General features: G+C 32.6%; 3 protein-coding genes across 3 annotated transcripts; 2 read left to right on the top strand and 1 right to left on the bottom strand.

The window, feature by feature from the left end:
• The first annotated feature begins 1,938 nt into the window (after window positions 1-1,938).
• On the top strand, window positions 1,939-6,182 carry LOC129908391 (mitochondrial E3 ubiquitin protein ligase 1). Its single transcript, XM_055984848.1, has 5 exons — window positions 1,939-2,151; window positions 2,214-2,383; window positions 2,445-2,858; window positions 2,911-3,118; window positions 5,884-6,182. The coding sequence occupies exons 1-5, from the start codon at window positions 2,047-2,049 to the stop codon at window positions 6,001-6,003; spliced, it is 1,017 nt and encodes a 338-aa protein (XP_055840823.1). The 5' UTR covers window positions 1,939-2,046; the 3' UTR covers window positions 6,004-6,182.
• A 7-nt stretch (window positions 6,183-6,189) lies between these two features.
• LOC129908390 (FGGY carbohydrate kinase domain-containing protein) lies at window positions 6,190-11,607 on the bottom strand. Its single transcript, XM_055984846.1, has 6 exons — window positions 11,084-11,607; window positions 7,021-7,880; window positions 6,809-6,959; window positions 6,678-6,752; window positions 6,407-6,625; window positions 6,190-6,346 (listed from the first exon to the last, which is right to left on the bottom strand). The coding sequence occupies exons 1-6, from the start codon at window positions 11,264-11,266 to the stop codon at window positions 6,206-6,208; spliced, it is 1,629 nt and encodes a 542-aa protein (XP_055840821.1). The 5' UTR covers window positions 11,267-11,607; the 3' UTR covers window positions 6,190-6,205.
• Window positions 11,608-19,069: 7,462 nt separating this feature from the next.
• LOC129908389 (nucleoprotein TPR) lies at window positions 19,070-20,770 on the top strand. The gene is given in 1 exon segment (XM_055984845.1): window positions 19,070-20,770. A coding segment is annotated over 1 exon segment (1,284 nt). The 5' UTR covers window positions 19,070-19,485; the 3' UTR covers window position 20,770.

Here is a 20,770-nt window from a genome sequence, read left to right as displayed (position 1 = left end):
AATTTTCAAACGCATTTTTGTATACTTTTTCGGCCTGAAAAATTAAAACAAATATTGCAGAAAGCTTATTTTTTGGTCTAATAAACAATTTGTATACTCTTTTTCACAAAACAATTGCGCTAGCCAGAAAAAAAATATTTTCACTTATGTACTTTTTCAAAAAGTGGTGTATGTAGTTAAGCCTTAAGGCTTAACTACATTGGCTCAAAAAGTGAAAAAGTACAAAAGTGAAAATTTTCAAACGCATTTTTTAATAGTTTTTCGGGCTGGAAAATTAAAACAAATGATGCAGAAAGCTTATTTTTTGGTCTTAAAAACTATTTGTATACTCTGTTTCACAAAAAAATTGCGCTAGCTAGAAAAAAAATATTTTCACTTTTGTACTTTTTCAAAAAGTGGTGTATGTAGTTAAACCTTTAAGCCTCTAGCTTTTTAAAAATGTATATTCAAATATTGTAGGTGTTGCCGTTGTGTTCAAATATTTTTTTTTGTGTTTGAAATCAATTTGTGAGAAAATTGCATTTATCGTCTAAACGATGGAATATTGTCCTTCACTCCCATATAGTTGTTTTACTTTAATTGGCTAGACAATCTTTTGGCATTAAGGCTTAACTACATACACCACTTTTTGAAAAAGTACAAAAGTGAAAATATTTTTTTTCTGGCTAGCGCAATTGTTTTGTGAAAAAGAGTATACAAATTGTTTTTTAGACCAAAAAATAAGCTTTCTGCATCATTAGTTTTAATTTTCCAGCCCGAAAAACTACACAAAAATGCATTTGAAAATTTTCACTTTTGTACTTTTTCACTTTTTGAGCCAATGTAGTTATACCTTTAGTCAATTTATGAAATTTAAGCAAAATTTAAAAAAAAATTTTGTTCACAAAAATCTTCAATTAAAGTTATGTCAAAAAAGTGAAAAATAAAAATTAGAGACCAAAAAAACCATTTTGTTATTTTTATAGAAAATTTTTAAAAACATTATTTATTGTAAAAATGATATTGAACTTTAATTAACTTTAACGTTCATGCAATTGCCAATGAGTAAACGAGTAAATTTTCACCAAATTCAAAACTAATTTTATATCTTCATTAGGTTTGTTAAAGCTACGTTGCACCATGCACGGCATGGAAAAAAAAAGCGTTTCGAGAAAAATTCGTTTAAAGTTATCGTTACCTTCAACCTGAGTAGATTTGGAACGCACTTCAAATTAGTTTTTCAAAAACTAGTTCATTAAACAGTTTTATACCTATACAATTCATCAGGATCACGAATCGTGATCCTTATGAAAAGCAAGATCTCATGTAGTTGTTGTAATACGTGTTAATTAATGATCTATATCTATGGATCAAGTGGGATAATAAAAACGGCTTTTGTAGGGCTTGTAGAGATTCAAACGTAAAGCTTTCATAGGGGGTGCATATTTTGCTACATATTAAACTACAGGCTTTCGTAAACCACAAGTTTTCGATAAAAACCACTCAAAACCTGGGGTCGAATCACAGCTTCACAGCACATGATTACGATCATACGTTAACGATTTGACTATTGCCGTCTCTATTTAATTAGTAGAAAAAGATAGGGACAGATAGCTGCCATACGTTAGCCAACGTATGCCGTGATTCGACCCCTGAATAGTGAAACAATTTAGCTCCCTATTCCGGTATACTAAAAATCAATTTGGTTGGACTAAAAATTATCTCTGACTTTCTCTTTCTCAAAAGAACACAAGAAATAAGAATACTTTTCTGGTTCCGCTGATATTTTATATATTTTATTTTTAAAAGATGTAATATTTCGTTTCCCAATTTCTTGGAATAAAAAAAAACATGTCACCCTATAATAAAAGAGTTTGGCATTACTACAATCTCTCATGAAATTTTTATATCTAATGTGTCAAACATCATTTTGACATTTCGTTGACAGATTTCAAAAATACCAAAATAAATCCTTTTTTTCAGAGATCTTCAAAATTTTTGTTATGAAAATTTTTGATTTCGTAGTAAATTAAAAATTTCCACTCAACAAATAACACAATAATTTCGATGGATTTTATACAAGAAGGTATTGCCTTAGGAGTTGATCTCCTAATACTTGGAATGTGCTTCAAAGAATATTACAATTACAAGAAAACAGTCAATAATTTAAAGGTAAGATAAAAATAAAAGAAATAAGATAGTACAAAGATAATAAACTCTTCACCCATTCCTAGAATGCTCCCCAAGTACCAATCGATGCTGATCTGAAAAAACTTTTAGAAAGCAAAAAAGACAATAAACTTCCATATGCCGTGATTCGAGGCACGGTTATTCCGATCGGGGTACCCATTCGTAGTGTTATGTCACCATCCGTGACGGGTGTAGTCCAAGTGATAAAGTTGAGGTAAGAATCTTAAAATGTGTCTCAAAACAAAATTCAACAACAAACAGAATCACATTCCCAGTGAACATCGTGTAGCTCGAGGATTTGCTGGCTTTTGGACAGAACAACGTCGAATAATTCATGTCTCTTCCAATGAGATGCCATTCCAATTGAAAAATGGTGATTATGGTGTTGAAATTGTCGATGGACTATCTGCGGAAATCCTCGATATGGATGTTGTTTATGACAACTATGAACCATCTTCGTTGTCATTCTTCGATCATATTTTTGGGTTCTTTTCTGGGGTTCGTCAGAAGGGACTACAAACAACTGAAGAAGTTCTCAGGGATGGTAGTTTTATAACAGCTGTGGGGGAAATCGAATTAGATGGCAAGACAATAAGAATGCAACCTTCTTCAACAGCTCCACTCTTTCTTACAACTTCGACCAAGTCGACATTAATTAAGAAATTTGAAGAAGCTAAATCTTCAATGGCGTAAGTTGAGATTATACTGAATTTAAAATTTATTAAATTTATTTGCTTTTAGGGTAAAAATATTTATTTGCAGTACGATAACTGCAGTCCTTGTTGGTATAATTGCTCGAAAAATCTACTTGAAAAAGAAACAAGAAAGAGATGAGAGAAAAATTAAAGAAACACTTGACAACGAAAGACGAAAACGACGTGCGAAAACACGACCTCAAAATCTTACCCCAGAACAACTGTGTGTTGTTTGCTCGACAAATCCCAAAGAGGTAAACACTTTTTTAAATAATTTCATTAATAGCAAATTGACTGTATAGTCTTTATCCTTGCCTTTACCAACAAAAACTGATCTTTCTTGTTTTGCAATAAGCTTCTTTAAATAGCAATAGAAAAAACCCGTAATATAAGAGCTCATGTGTCCCTTATTCATAAAAATTTTCAGATTATTTTTCTTTAGAAATTAAATTGAGCCATACATTTGATTATTACTTTTGATTCCAAGCAATCTATTTTGGTAACGAACATAGTCTGTATCGTTTTGATAACAACGCTGGAAACAAGCCTAAGCTGCGAGAAGAACTGGAAGGAAAATATCGAAAATTGTTTAAAAAATAAAAACACATTTTCTTATCAGATTTCACATCGCGTATGCTAGTATCAGTTTGCGAGATTTAATTAGAACTTAAAAAAAAAAAGCATTATGGTTCTTGAAATTTCGAGATCCGGTGCAAATAGTCTTTTTGTTTTTGCTTTTCTTCATAAAAAAAAGTACATCCATTGTTGGTGAAGAGCCTCCGTATACTTCATATTTTCTATCGGCCGACAGTTCGCGACCTTAGAACAACAATTTTGAAAAAAATGAGTTATCAAATCCAAGTACAATCGTGGTGCTCTTTCGATTCCCGCTATCTATTTTGGTCTATCTCTTTCCGTTTCGAAGATAACCTGGACTACAGAGTTCTATCTACACAATTTTCATTTGAAATTTAAACAATAAGGTTCTAACTTCCACTTAGAACTTTATTTCACAAAATATCCAGAGATATAGAGTTCTATCTGCCTCTTTTTCGATTTGATTTGTGAGCAATAGGGTTCTAACTGCAAACAATGTTGCAGTTACAACTTTGTTACATGTTTAGACGAAAAAATTGAATGCTGAGCAATTAGACATTGTTTATTTTTTTGAAATAGAATTAATTATAAAAATAATAAATAATTGCTGCAATCCACCACTCTTAAACAAAAAGAAAAAAATTATTTAAATCTTTTTATTACAACGCATCCCAATTCTTCAATATCGAATAACTAAGGTCACAAGAATAAAAATTGTACATAGAACCTTATTATTCTAAATTTAACTGCCTCATCGTTGAGCAACGAAGTCCTATATGGTTTTTTAAAGTCAAATTTAAGGGTTTAAAATGTGTTTTTATTGGTGTTTTAAGCTAAAATCTTTAAGATTTCCTATAAACTCATCGAATTATAAACAAGAAGTTAAACTTTTCATACACAGTTACCGTACTCACACTTGGTTGTACTTAGAACTTTGTTGTTCTAGGGTCGCGAGTTTAGAACGAAAAGTTTCATTTGCTAGTTTATTGACTTCAAACATAATAATCGGCCAACAATCGGCTGACTTCTTAATCAGTATAGACATTTTTTCATTATATTTTAAAATTTATTTTGGAGCAATGCAGGCATAACATTGTTTAAACTTGGATGTTATGTTACAAACAGCTTCTCTGCTGATGGTGCATTTTTATAATAAATGTTCATTCTAATTTTTCGAAAATATTTCAAAATCCTATAATCAACTGGATTTTAAATTAAAAATAAATTTTAAAATAACTAGAATCAATTTGTGAGAAAATTTGTCTACCTTTTAACTAGATGATGTAATCTATATCTATATATGTATATTCGGCAAGATTTATTTCCTTTATAAAATTTTAGAAACACACAATAATTGTAAATATAAACAAAACATACGGCAAGAGCGGGCATTCGTAATCCATACTTTACTTAACAACCTTTAAAAAAACATCATTAAAATTGGATCTGTTCGGCCCGTATCCGAGATAATGCTATGAGTTGAGTAACTTTTTTGAATAGACTTATAGTCAACGGAAATGTATGTTATTTTCCTTCACACCACTGAAAAAAGCCTTTTAGTACTCCTGCATTTGCTCTTTTTAAGATTTTATGTTCCTTCACGACACAAAAAGATAAAGTTCTTCATCTAATTAATTGTTTAGACTCATAAAATGACTTGGATGTTAAAGGGTAAAAAATAAAAATATACACAAAAAATCCAGGAGTAAAAAAACGTTTTTTTTTGCATTAAACTTCTAAATGAGGCTATGAGAAAAATGTGGCGTAACCCAATTTTTCTCAAAAATGAATTTTTCATATAAAAAGGGCCTCTTAATATATATATCTTTTAATACAAACAAAATAGATTTATTCAGCTCGATGGCACTAAAAAAAGTGTTGTTTAAAAAAAACCCTGTTTCTTTAATCTCTCGTAGCTCAAAACTGAATTTTATGGCTTATGCCACTATTGTTCTCATAGCCTTAAATAACGAAGTTGTCAAATGCTTACATTATAGATTTTCATACAACTGAAAAGAAGTTCCATTACAACTTTTCAAAACGAGTGATGAGTTGAAAGTTAATGCGACAATGCGACTTATTGCGAATCGAAAAACCAGTGTTTTTGATAAAGTCGCAATAACATAACTTTGCAAAAAAAAAATAAATAAAAAAACAGTTCTCGGAATTTTTAATAGGTAGTAAAATAATCATAATTTTAAAGAAAAACGTTGTTAGAAAACATGTTTATGGACATATACAAACCTTCTCAATCAATTTTGTTTAAGAATTTTATACGAAAAACATATACGAGTATCTCCAATACTTTACTTTTTTAAATTAGCGGTAGCTTGTAACTGATCGCTCGTATGAGCAAAAATGTTACCTGTGTATTTATATTTTAAAAGTATTTGAACTCAAAAGTTTTTTTTTCTGATTTTAGGTCATAATGCTTCCATGTGGTCATGTTTGCATCTGTGAAGATTGTTCTGAAAAAATCACAGTAACATGCCCAGTTTGTCGCACAAAAATTCTAAGCAAAGCTGCTGCTTTCATATCATAATCAGGTAAGACAATATCAATCGTGTGTGTGTTCAAAAAGAAAAAAAAAAAAAAACAAAAGTCAACCGGATCAATGGAGCAATATATGGATTTAGAAAATAAGTTAATTTATCAACCAAACAAATTGCAATAAAGAACAAAAATTAAGTTTTAACAAAAACATAAACAAAACAACTTTAATTTATAAAAGGTAATTATTTTATTTAACTATTCATGATAATTTTATAGTCACGTTGATCGTTTAACATTTTCAAAAAAATTCGATACTTTTTATTGTGATACTCGATAGTGTCTTCATTTGGTTTAAGAATAGTTCCTGTGCCACCCATTGCAGCAGAAGCAGCCTAAAATATTAGGAGGAAACAAAATGCAATAATTTATAGTTTTAATTATCTACAACTCACCTCCAATGTGGGATAGACTTTGGCAGCACAAGCTCCCAACATTGCTGATCCCACCAAAACCATTTCCTGTTCATCTGGGATAATAACTGGTAAATTACAAATATCAGCATGGCTCTGAGTGTAAAGAAGATTTTTAGCTAATCCACCACAGAATAGCAAGGTGGTAAATTTCGGCCTCTTATATTTTATTAGGTTGTCCATGATATGCCTTGTTCCATACTGTAGGAATGAAACATAAATAACGTTGCCTATAGGAAAAAATACAATTTACCCCTAAAGCTTGTACGAAAGCGAGATAAAGCACAGCTAAACTTTCTTCGTCGGTGGTCATGTTTAGGCCAGAGATCTAAAATTAATGAACATATAGAGTTATGTTTGAAAATATGTCTTAAAACGATTTACCATTCCTTTGAGAGTTGAGTCTGCGATTGGTGAACGATTTCCATGGAAATCGGGCCAAACATGTAAATCTTTGGTTAGAAAACAACTGTCCTCCAAATCACGTTCCTTGGTCATTTTATCTAGCACCTTATGGAGATATGAATGTATATTCCTAAACAAAACAAGTAATAATTCAATAACATACGAAAATTAATTTAAAAAAAATATTTTACCTTCCCAATAGTTTATTGCTAATATCTTCATAACGTGGATGTGTTTTAATAACATAATCCAATAAAAATCCCGTAGCACTCTGTCCACCTTCGTTCAAGAAGAAATTCGGTATAATAGCATTTTTGTAAGGTCCCCAAACACCTTTAGCTGGGCACAATTCTCGAGTCATGCTCATGTGGCATGTAGATGTTCCACAAATCAGTGCCATTTTTCCCTCAATCGATTCCGATCCAGTTCCACTATTACAGCCAAACATTCCCAAAGCTCCAGCATGTGCATCGATTAATGATGTTCCAACAATTGTTCCTGGCAAAAGATTGAAAGCCTCTGCAGCTTCTTCAGTCAGACCCTTGCCAACGGCTGTGCCTGGATCACATACAGTTTTCCCAATAATTTCAAAATCATTTCGACACAAATCTTCCAACTGAATATCAGTAAGAAAATCCTTAGACCATGAACCACCAATAGCATCATAATTCCATTTACAAACCACCGAACACAGAGATCTTGTATCACAACCAGTACTACGCCAGGTTAGAAAATCTGGCAAATCAAATGCTCGCCACATTTTATTCCATGTGGAAATGTTGCGATTCTTTTTCAACCATAATAATTTAGGCATTTCCATTTCGACAGAAACTTGGCCACCAACATAATTAAGCAATTCATGCTTTGTTGAGTTTATAAATTCGGTTTCGACAGTTGCTCGATGATCCATCCAAAGGATAACATTTTGCTCTGGATTGCCATTTGCACTGACTGAAAGTGGCTCACCGTCTTTGCCAAGTATGACGAGTGAACAAGTTGCATCGAATGAAAGTGCAACTATTTCTTCTTTGGGAATATTTTGGACGACATCCTGTGAAACAAAAAATTATCTATTAGAATTTTGATGTTTTAGAAAGGGATTTTATCTATGTAAATTAAAAGCGTTAAGGTAAAGCGGTACTTGGTGTTGGTGCGTACATTAAATAGTCAAAAAAATACAAAGTCCTAAACTCGAGCAACAAAAGTGTTCCTTTATAAGAAATTTAAGAAGACATTAAAGGTCTTTTTTTTTAACTTCTGATCTCGTCAAAATAAACGGTGAGTACATAAACAGTAGCAGCAACGACTGTGTGATCTAAAAAGGTCATAGAATTGAGATGGCCGAATCATGTAAGAAGATCATCTGGAAATCATTATTTTATTCCTCTTTTTTGAGAATTCTCACGATAGCGATGGGACCAAAACTGTCTCACTTCACTGCTTCAATCTAAGGGCTGAACTTTGAACAGTATTTGAATTGGATACAGAAACTAAATCGGTATCCAATGTATGGAACACTTTAGTGCAGAAATCAACTTATGCAAAAAAAAGGTCAATTGAACACTGATATCCTTCGAAATTAGCAAAATTAATATCGTAGCTGTGTTTATGGAGACTTCGAAGCGCATTCAGTAAAAGTTTAACCCAGAGTCCAACAACAAAAACTTACTGAGAATAACTTCATCTTTTTTCTTCCAGTCAAGTTGAATTTTTTGCGGTTAAACTAACAATAAAGAGTGTGAGTGAATGCAAAATAAAATATTTTTTGTTTTTTCTATTCACTTTTTCACACAACTAGAGGGTATATTCTAAAACAAAAAAGAAACGAAAACGGAAGAAAATGTGTGAGAAATTTAGAACAAATTCTTTCGTTTTTCAAGTTAGAGTGACCAAAAAAGTTCTACGTACGTTGACCTTTATAATATGTTTATGAAGGAAACCGTTCGTACACACGAAAATGTTTGTTCGTTTTGAATTTTTAGAAGCTCTGATTGGTCAGAACCAAATGTCACCTAAATTTCAACTAACTTTTTTTGACATCTGACAAAAATTCTCTAAAAATTCAGAACTTAAGTTCAAGTGGCTTGCGTTGAACTCGGGGAATCTCCGTGGGGAATAAATTGCCAGATATGACCAAAAAAGGGTGACTCAAAAGTAACAACGCCTAAAATCATCGTAAAATAGGGACATATACATTATACATACCCATGTACAATGTACATACCATATACATATACATGTATGTATACAAAAAAAAAGTTTTTAATTTTTTTATCCCGGATATCGCTTTTGGAAATATGGTTATAAGAACATTGAAAAATCATCAGGGTCCATACTAAAATGTGAGCCCTAAAAAATATTTAGAGGTGGCAGTTTTTAAATTTCGATTTTCCATACAAATTACATGGGCAAAATTTAGTTGTTTCTTCTGATTTTTTATATGTAAATCCGTTTTAAATTTATTATTTACCTACTGTTAGTGTTTCCGTTGTTTTCAAGTCATATTTTTTTCAGTCAACTATTGAGAAAACTACCTCTTTCACCGAAACAATAGAAAATTGACTCAGGCGCAGTTGAATCTGCTTTTCATATGTTTAATTTCTATAACCACAATAATGTCAAAAAATGGTCCACAAATGTCAAGTGGTTTCATTATTTGTTCAGCCAAAAGAAAAAATTCGAAAGCTGACAAAAAATGTGTTTGAAAAAAAAAGGTTACACATACACCACCGTGACCGTTTGAGTTTTTTGTTGGAAGTTAATACAAAATTTGCTACCATTGTCAAAAATTAAACTTTGTTAATTTTGTCGTCTCTGTTTGATGATAAAATTATATTATGTTATGTTCTCACCAACAACTGGAATTTAAAATTCGTATTTTATTAAAACTATCAAAAAAATAACTATGCAGTGTGGAAGTAATACTTTGGCATACAAAAATTTACAATGACTTTATCTTTTAACTCTTTCTAAAATAACAATTTGGAATATTGGTTGACTGAAGCCGTATATTTGGGAAGGGTATAGCCCGACTCAGGACAACACGACTTTGTTCACCTCAACTCACGACAGCCCGATTCAACCCATAGCCCGACTCAAGATAACCCGACTCATTGCAACTCGACTCAGGTCGAGTTCTTACCTGAGTCGAGTTGCGATGAGTCGGGCTATCTTGGGTCGGGCTATGGGTTGAATCGGGCTGTCGTGAGTCGGGCTGTACAAAGTCGTGTTGTCCTGAGTCGGGCCCTGCTTCCACTGTATATTTGTGACAGGCTCGATTTCTCAGTGCGTGATTAATTCTTTGGCAGCATGTTGCAGTTTAACGTGCACCTCAACAGAAATTCAAATTCAGCGGTTGAATAGCTTAGATAATTGATTATTCAGTCTTAAAATTTTAGAACCCCAAACCAGTGAGTACGAACAGAGAGCAATCGATTTAAATTCAATAAATTAGTATATTTATAAGAAACATGCTGTCTCGTATACAACTGATTAGAATCTCATTTATATTTAATGACGAGTTTGTAGGAAGTTCCAGATTAGTATGCTGCATCATTAAACAATCATAAATACAAAATAACAATGCAAAATATATTAAGTCTTTTTTAATGAATTTAAGAATAAGTCAGTAAAAAGTTTGCGCCCTTAGTGGGTAAACTATTTCACCCCTGTTTATTTAGCGCATTTTCTTATAAAACATTAATTAAAAACAAGATTAAGCAACAACTATTTGTACAAATATATTGGCAATTTTGATAACGTAAAGCTGGCATCAAACTGCTTGGTTGATTTGTTGTTGATACTAACTTGTTACGATAATAGGTTTGTCTTTATCACGTATAAAACTTCTATTCTTGATTAAACTTTCAATAAACTAATAATTTCCACAACATCCATAAAAAAATATTAATAGAATCCGCAAAATATTCATTATATTCATTTAGTCAATGGAAAAAGGAAAACAAATTTAAATGTAACAAAATTTATAATTTAACCTTTGTTTACATTTTAAATTTTACTGACACTAACAAAATAAATTAATATATTTTCTCTTTATGTTTATGCTCGCAATAAATTTAATATAAAACGATGGAAACAGATTGGCAATCTCTCATTCCATTCACTTAGAATGTGAATGTGCCCCTTATGATCAAGGTTATTTTTGTTCTGAGATAACCATTATACTAAAATGTGGTTTCATGCGGAGGTTGTGATTTAATTTGGGTTTTAATATAGTCATTTGCATTAACTTACCGCTACACAAAATGCAACCGAGTTCCAAATATCATCTGAAGACTGCTCAAAATGATCTTGCTGAGGATTCCATGTTTTAATCGGTCTAATTGTCTGCTTGAGAACTTTACCATCGGACGAAACTAGAGCAGCTCTTGCACTTGACGTACCCACGTCTACACCGACAAAGTATATTCTAGGCATAGCTTGTATATATGTAATTTGTTTTTATAAATTTTATTCAATTAGACAAGGTCGATTTAAATTATAGAAATCTTCACTTGATCGAGTCGAGAATTGTTCGTCAATGCTCTAGACCTTATACGTACTGTTCTTATCACTTTCAAGTACCTACTTAACTAGAAAGATTGTAGTAACAGAGCAATCAATGGGTCTTTCTTCGCTCAATTGCTCGCGGGAAACAAGCTGTTTTTTGTTTATGTTTACACAACAAAAAGCTTAAAAATGTTTGTAGTTTGAGAGAGCGGGCTTGTTCATTGCGCAATACCAACTTACTGATACGATCACTTTCAGCTGAGTTGCAGGCAGGCAGGCAAGGCGTGTGTTACTTGTATCGCGGTCTCGAATGAATTGAAGTCATTATTATGTACGTCCGTACTCTGTCGTGGAATATTCAATGCATATAATTTTTACTTTGGATTTTCTTTTTTTATTTGCTTTAATTTTTTTTTTGTAAATAGAGAATTTAACAGAGCACTTAGTTTGACTGAGTAAGTGAGTAGGCAATATTTGTGTGTGGGTTTGGGTTAGTCTACCTATTTTATGTTAATTCAATTTTATACCAACGCTCCCACTTTTAAGTTTTACACTCACCAAAAAATGTTGAAAGGAAAATGGTAAGTTTATTTTCCAACGAAAAAATAATACAAAGTTCAATGAATATAGGAAGAGAAGAGAATAACAAAATTTCAACAATAAAATGAAATACAAAATCTTAATTAAGCATGACACTGCTGGATACCGATCGGGCCAGATTATAATTAACAATAATATCAAAAAACCAAACGAATAAGTAGTATAAGCAAAACTAAATTTGGAGTTTTCTTTTAGTTCAGGCAGTGAGGAGTGTTAAAGGGTGTCCCGTAAAAATGTCTTAATTTTCGACTTTTGTGAAAAGTTTTAGACCGATCAGTTCTTTATGTTGGAAAAATGTTCTTGAATGCAGTGTGGTTCCACGTATTGCCAATAGATATATCCAGAATAAGTGAAAGAAAATCTTTTTACAAAAGAATAAGGATTTAATTTATTGAAGCAAAATTGAGTAATGAAAAATATTATAAATTTTATACAAATGAAAAACGAACTACAAACTTGATCAATTAAAATATTAAAATCAAAGTATTTAAACGTAAAGTGTAAATGCTAATTACAACACTCCTCCTCATTTACACAAACGTATACCACATAGGTCTCTTAACATTGTATGTCGTGTAGCCATCAGTGGTTTAGTTAGTAAATCAGCTACCATAGTTTCTGTAGGACAGTATTTGCAAATAACTATACCTTTTTTCACATAGTCTTTTACAAAATGAAATCGGGTATCGATGTGCTTAGTTCTGTTTGAAAATTTTTCTTCTTCAATTAGTTTTAAACAGCTTTGATTGTCTTCGTATATTTTTGTTGGTTCTTCTTTTAATTCTTGAATTTCAATCAATATACGACGAATCCATGAAGCTTCCTTGCATGCTTCCGATAGAGCAATGAATTCAGCTTCTGTTGAAGAGAGTGCCACACAAGGTTGTTTTCGACATGTCCAACTTACAACTCCGCCGTTTAACTTGAATACGTAACCAGTATTTGATTTTCGAGTTAATCTGTCTTCAGCCCAATTTGCATCCGCGTAACCATAAAAGTTTTTGTTTTCATCATATGTACTTAATGCAAGTTTTAACTTCGAGGTTCCTTTTAAGTATCTCAACATACGTTTTAACTCGTTCCAGTCCGTTTGTGTCGGTTGACTGACCTTTTGCGCCATGATTGAAACACTTGCTGATATATCAGGACGAGTATTTACTGATATATATAGTAAACATCCTATAAGCTTTTGATATTTAGAATTGTCAATCAAAATTTCGGATTTGTCTACTTGCTTCCCGTAATTTGGATCTATAGGAACATTTGATAATTTTGAATCTGCTAAACCAAAATCTTTGACAATCTGCTCAATGTAATTTTGTTGACAAATATTATAATTTCCTTTCTCATCTTTTTCAACTTCAAGGCCTAAATAGTTCTTAACATTTCCCAAATTCTTCATTTCAAATTTGGATGATAAAGTTGTCTGCACAAATTCAATCATATTTAGATTCTTACTGGCCACAATTAAATCATCTACATATATTAAAATATAGCACCAATGTTCTTTTTCTCTTTTAAAATAAAAACATGGATCTGCTCTACTCTGATTGAATTTTGTACTCATTAATACAGAATGAATCGCATCATTCCAGGCTCTGGCTGCCTGCTTAAGCCCGTAAAGGCTCTTTTTTAACAAACAAACTAAATGCTCTCTACCTTCTTCTTCAAAACCTGGTGGCTGTTTCATAAAAATAATTTCATGTAACTCACCGTTAAGAAACGCCGTCTTCGCATCAAGATGTTGTACCGTCATATTATTTTTTCCAGCGATTGAAAGTAATATTCGTAATGTTGTTTGTTTGACCACCGGAGCAAATACCTGGTCATAATCAGTACCGTATTTCTGAGAGAATCCTTGAGCGACCAGACGAGCCTTGTATCGTGTTATTTTTTCATCTGGTCCTTTCTTCATCTTGAATACCCATTTACTGCCAACCACATTCTTGTCTTTTGGAAGTTCACACAATTCCCAGGTACCATTTTTCTTCAAGGAATATATTTCTTCCTTCATTGCAGAAAGCCATTCCTCTTTATTTTTGCTGGACATCACATCTTTCAAATTCTTAGGCTCAACTTTTTCTTCTTCTGTCACGTTCATAATTTGAATTAACTTTTCTGGTGGAACTCCTTTATTGGATCTCTCCGACCGCCTTATTGAAACTGTCTCTTCTTGATGATCTGAAATATTTTCTTGTACCATCATTTCATTATCATCACATTCTTGATGCTCAGTTTCACATAGTTGTTGCTCAGTTTCTTGTTCTGTATCTTGACTCTCAATAACCTCATATGGATTTTTGAAACCGAAATCAAATTCAACTGGAACTGATGCTTTTTCAGGATTTGGTTCTTCTAAATGTTCCGCTATGAAGGGAGTCTCAGCTGTTTTCATCCCAACACAATCTGCGAAACGTACATCCCGGCTCACTACGACTTGTCTTGAAGATAGATCATAGCAACGATAAGCTTTGGATTGCTCATCATACCCAACAAAAATCGCCTGTTTCGCAGTACTATCCATTTTCCTTCTCTTTTCGCTTGGAATATGGACATAACATTTCAAACCAAAAATGCGAAAGTGATTGATGTTAGGTTTACAACCAGTCCATCCTTCATAAGGAGTCACCAATGAAGCTCTTGTTGGTAGCCTGTTCTGCATGTAGTTAGCTGCCGTCACTGCTTCTGCCCAAAACGTATTCTGAAGACTTGCATCCAATAACATACACCGAGCCATTTCAATCAGAGTGCGGTTTTTTCGTTCTGCAACTCCGTTTTGCTCAGGTGAATATGCAGCTGTGTATTGGATCTGGATACCTTCGTTCTTCAAGAACTTCACCACTTCATTACCAGTATATTCTCCTCCTCGATCTGATCTAATCATCTTTGGCTTTCTGTGGAACATAGTTTTCACCATTGCTACGTACTCCTGCATTTTACTAAAGACTTCCGACTTGTGCTTCAACAAGTAAATTACAGTATACCTCGTAAAGTCATCAATAAACGTAACAATATACCTTTTGCCACTTGGTGATACTGTCGGCATCGGTCCGCAGACATCCGTATGAATTAAATCGAGGGGAGCTACTGATTTACTTAAACTTTTCTTCGGAAATGGTAGTCTTGTGGATTTGCTTTCCAGACAAATTTCACAACTATGTTTCAAACCGCACACAGATAGCTTGACACCTTCAACCAGGCCCTTTGAGCACATGTCTACAACTGCTTGAGGATCGCGATGACCACATACTCTGTGCCAGTAGTGAACGCAATCACCTTTGTGCTCAACTGCTGAATAAGCCTTACTAGCCGTTTGCCGCAACTTGAATAGATTGGATTTGAGATCTGCCACTGCAATCTGTCGATGGCCTTGTTTGATTTCACAAAAATTCTTCTTGAAATCAACCGAAAGATTTTTCTCATTGAGCTTCCTTACAGACAGAAGATTGCCACCAATAGCAGGAACATACAAAACATCTGTTAGTTTCGCTGAAAATTCTTCATTCTCCTGGTTCAAGAATTTAAGAATTCCACTTCCACGACCTTCAGATGTAACTTGATTGCCATTCGCCACATTGATTTTCTCGTGATGACTAGTATCAAGTTCTTGGAAAAAACTTCTATCACTGGCAATGTGGCATGTGGCACCAGAATCAACAATCCAACCATCTTGCTGATTTCCAGCCATAAATAAAAACTCTGGTTGATTTTCTACCTTATTAGCTGCATTTGACTTGCTCTTATTTGCATTGGATTTCCATTCTTTATATTTCTTACAGTCTTGTTTGAAATGGCCCTTTCCTTTGCAAAAGAAACAAGTCTTTTCTCTTTTGGTTACTACTTTAAGAATTGTATCTTTATAAGCTACGTCGGTTTCTTTTCTTCGTTCATACTCTCCTAACAACTTTGATTGGACCAAGCCAAAAGTAAGGTCCTTTGCCGGACGCGATTCAATTGCTGTAATCAAAGTGTCGAAACTTCTTGGCAAGCTACTATTTAACATGGCAACCCTCCAGTTGTCGGAGAGTTCAGTTTCACCGATATCTCTTAGCTTTTCAAATAACTCGACCATATGATTTATATGAGCTTGGACATCGCCACCTTCATCAAGCCGCATAGAGCAAATTTTTCTCATCAAATGCACCTTATTGCTCATTTCACTCTTTTCATGGTAGCTCTTCAATGCATCCCACGCTTCTTTTGCTGACTTCGCACGCCTTATATGCACAAGCTGGTCATCTTCAACCAAAAGTCCAATAACTGCTCTCGCTTGATCGTCTCTCTTTTGCCAGACTGCATCAACTTTTTCTGGCCTAGGTTCAGTTATTACATCATATAACCCATCCTTGATTAACATTAACTCAGTCTTGAACTTCCATATTGAAAAGTTCCCATTGTTCAGTTTCGAAATATTGAATTTTCCTCCTTCAGCCATCTTTTGTTCTTTATGGTTCTTTAAAATTCTAAAAATTCTCAAATTTATATTTCTTTGACACACACTGGGCCCAAAACCTGTTGGAAAAATGTTCTTGAATGCAGTGTGGTTCCACGTATTGCCAATAGATATATCCAGAATAAGTGAAAGAAAATCTTTTTACAAAAGAATAAGGATTTAATTTATTGAAGCAAAATTGAGTAATGAAAAATATTATAAATTTTATACAAATGAAAAACGAACTACAAACTTGATCAATTAAAATATTAAAATCAAAGTATTTAAACGTAAAGTGTAAATGCTAATTACAACACTTTATTGGTTCCTTTTTTCAACTTTCCAACTTTTTTGGGTTTAGGAAATATTTTGCGTGATTTTATAGTTTGTATTCTTTCTTAAGAAGGCAGAAATTAATACAACAATTAAATTCAATAAGAATTACATCATATTTTTGTATAAAAAAATTTCAAACTTTTTAAAAAGTGATTATTACGAAACTGCTTTGGGTACGCGTTGTGTTACTGTCACCATTTCCGGTCAAAAATCCAAAAGGATAGGGTTTTCCACTATTTTCATTGAAAAACCAATGGTAAAAGGTAGAATATTCATTAAGCTTCTTTTATCTGTTTATCTGTTAAATAAAATGCACGACTGGGTCGCACGAATTTGATGTTAGAGTTTAAGTTGCTTAAATTTTTAAGTCTTTTTATATAAAAATTTGGGAAATGTAGGCATATAAAAAAAATTAAAAAAACATAAAATTCGTTTTTAAAGGAATAAAACAAAATCAGAAATCAAATTGCCCTCCAAAACAAGAACGCAGCTTTATTTTATAATTAAGATGCATTTTTAGAAAAAAAATTTTCAAAATCGTTAGAGCCGTTTTTTAAAAAACTAATTTTTTATAAATAATTTTTTTGGAAAAAAAAAATTAAAATAAAATTGGCATGTCATATTGTAGAAATCCCTTAACAACATCTAAAACCAAAATTTCAAAAAAAATCAATGTCCGGTTTTCGAAAATTTCATTTTTTATAATAAAACTTTAAAATTTTTTTCAAAAATTCAAAAATTATTTGGCTTAGGTATATTAAAATTATATAAGTACTTTTGTATTAAAAAAATTTCGTTGAAATTGAAAAAAAGCCGGTTCTATGGCAGGTACCGTTAATAATGATTTCTGAAAAAAAAATTGTTCATCATAAGATAGACCTTGCCAAAAAAACTAATAGGTATCTGAATTTTTTTTAACAAATTCGTTGCAACCGTTATTTTTGGTCCAGCAAAATTAATTCCAAAAACCCCTCTGGAGAGTCTCCAAAAAATGCTACATACCAAGTTTGAAGTCAATCGGTTCATCTGTTTAGGCTGTAGTTCCTTATACAGACAGACAGACGAGCAGACAGACGGACTTCCGGGACCCACTTTTTTTGGATTCTCTATCATCGTAATATCATAATTGTTATTTCAACTTTTTTTTGTACGAAAAATACAGATTGAGTTCGGAAAGGGTACAAAAAATACAAAAATAATATATGTATATGGAAAAACTACCTAATCAAAAAAGTCGGATTTTTTAAGAAACCCATTTTTTTATTTTATGTTTTCACCTGTAGTCCAAAATAATGCGTTTTACATCAGTTGGGATCATCAGTAAGATGCTGTTGTACCCTTCTTATACGCAAAATTTGTAGTTGATGATTACCAACACTTACATATATATTTTACAGTGAAAACTCACTGTAAACTATATTATTTTAGGGGAATTTGATTAAATTCAGACACCTAAAAAGAATATTGCCCCAACTGTTGTGCCTGGGCGAAACGCATTATTTTTGACTACAGATCAAAACCAAACATCAAATTGAATTTATTTCATCTTCTTCTTCCTTTTTCTCGGCGCTGTTATGATCTCGATGTCGAGGGGATCATAACCTTCCCACGTTCCTGCTTCACACTAGTGATCCGCCTGTGGGGTTCGCCGGGTTGACCTCAGAAATCGGCGGCAAGCCTCCCGGTTTTGTATTGTTCCGTTTCTAAGGCCAACTGAATGCTGGTGTTTTTGCATTTGCTTGTACCAGGAGTTTTTATGACTACCTTTCTTTTTATTTCATAAAGTTCACAAAACAAAATATTGTTTACGTTTTCTTCTTCTTCTTAAAAACTTCTTTTTTTATTTATGAAATATTCTTAACAATTTTATTATATACTTCACTAAATTGGATAGCTCACTTAATATAATGTTAAGAATTAAGATTTAAAAAAAGATTTAAAAAAATATTTTTTTTTGATATGTACCTAAAGAAAATTTTAATTTCAATCATTTTTTTGGAAAAATCAATTTCGTTGTACTGATTAATATTTTCGTTGTAATGGCAATTTTTTATTTTTTAACATTTGTATACAAAAAAATATATTAAAAAAAAACAAGAATTTAATTTATTTTTTCTTTTACAAAAAAATTAAATTGCATTCTTGGTTTGGTTTAGCCAAAACAAATTGAAAAAATATTTTTATAATCTTAAAACCTTAAATTATTTTTTTATTTTTATTAAATTTCTTAAGATATTAAATTAAAAACATTTTTTTATGAATTGTAGCATAAAAAGTGTATTACAAGCTAATTTTCCCATTTCAGCATGTCCAATATATAAACTATAGTTAATGCACTTAACTATCTTAAGTGTTTCGAACTACAAAAGCAAGAACGTGCGACCAAGTTGTTCATTTTATTTATTTAAGATCAAGGGTTAAAGTTATTTATATTAACACAAAAATAGAAATGATATACATAAATACAAACATTGGTATGTTCCTACCTACAGTTCATAAATTATCCGACGTAACACAATTTCTTTTACCTAAAAGTTATCTGTTAAAAGTTAAGCAAAGGAATTTTCTTTGAAACGTCCATTGCACATTCTAAAACAATGTCCTCGGCACATGCCTGCAAAGACGTTTCCATGGTAACCAGTTAAATTTGTAATCAATACAAAATAAACAACTTGAAATATTATCCAATTTCACTTGACCTAGAAATCTCAAAGAAACAATTTTTTTTTTCGCATGCAAATTCAGTTTAAAGCTGAAAGTGTTCGTTCTTTAGTTCAACATGTCCACGACATCAGGTAAAAATAAAACTTCCAATCGGGATGTGCACCTCCGTTACTTGGACATGTTGGAAACAATTGCAGACACTTGCTGTGAAATTTGTCAATGTGATTGCTACAGTTCTCACAGTGCGCTTAATACAGAAAACTGTCTAGAAGCAGGACCTTCATCAGTACGATTACAACCATCAATAAGCAGTAAATCGAATAGTAAAAAGGCTTCTCAGAAAAGAAACACAAAATCAAACGGCACTAAACTCAAACGATCCAAGAGTGCCTCTTCCTTTTACACCAAAGACTGTAAAATCCTGAAGGAACTCAATTTCAATGAAAAGCTTCCTCGTCTAAAGGACTCATCACGATTTCCACGATGGTCTAGTACGGAATCTATAGACCTTTGTGAACCAATGCGAAATCTCTGCCTCTCACCTACAATATCCAAGGCCTTCGAAAAAATTCCTCTCTGTGATAAGAAAATTCTCAATCGAATGGCTAAGAAACGTGGTGAAAAAATTATAGATAATGAAAATGCTTGGTTGGCACAGAAGTTCTGGGAAAACGAACAATACGAAAGGGAACTTTTGAAATGTGAGCAAACGGAGGAGTTCAAGAAGGCTATCAAAAACAAACAATTTCAAGACTATCAGCTAACCAAGGCCAGACTTAATGAAATTGCTCAGCGTGACATGGACGAATTGCAACGACTCCGAGCTAGTTTGCGAGAAAAAGACAAAAAAGCTAAATGACGTTTAAAATTGGTTCAGGTTGAGAAGGATGTGTTACAAGCTCAACGCCGAAACAACGAGTTGAGAAAGAGTGAAGCAGTTTCCATTGTCCAAGAGGAACAAACGTTGGACGAGCAACTTCGCAAATGCGAAATAAGCCACAAACTCGAAGAGCAACTTCAACGAGCTGATAAAATTCGTCATCATATGCTTGATAGTTATTTGAGACGGTTGCGTTACGATAATTACATTGAACAGCTTGTTCATGAGGAAAATTTTCGTGAAACCCAGGAATTCGAGAATATGAGAAAGGCTCAACTGAAGCAACTTATCTCACAGAAAAATGATAAAACGGAACGTTTTATTGAAAATAAACGAAAACAAAATAATGCAATGAAAGAAACAGCCAAAATATCTGCAAGTTTGAGGGAGTTAATTCGAGCTTCGGTAACACCGGATGGTGTTAACAAACGTGATGCTAAGGATCAATTTGTCCGATCTATGTCAAATATGTCTTTTCACAAATTTACTGGGCCAAGTTATCTGAGTGAATACAAATAAA

Source organism: Episyrphus balteatus, chromosome 2 (assembly GCF_945859705.1).
Source record: "Episyrphus balteatus chromosome 2, idEpiBalt1.1, whole genome shotgun sequence".
NCBI lineage: Eukaryota > Metazoa > Arthropoda > Insecta > Diptera > Syrphidae > Episyrphus > Episyrphus balteatus.
This window is presented reverse-complemented; position numbering and strand designations above follow the sequence as displayed.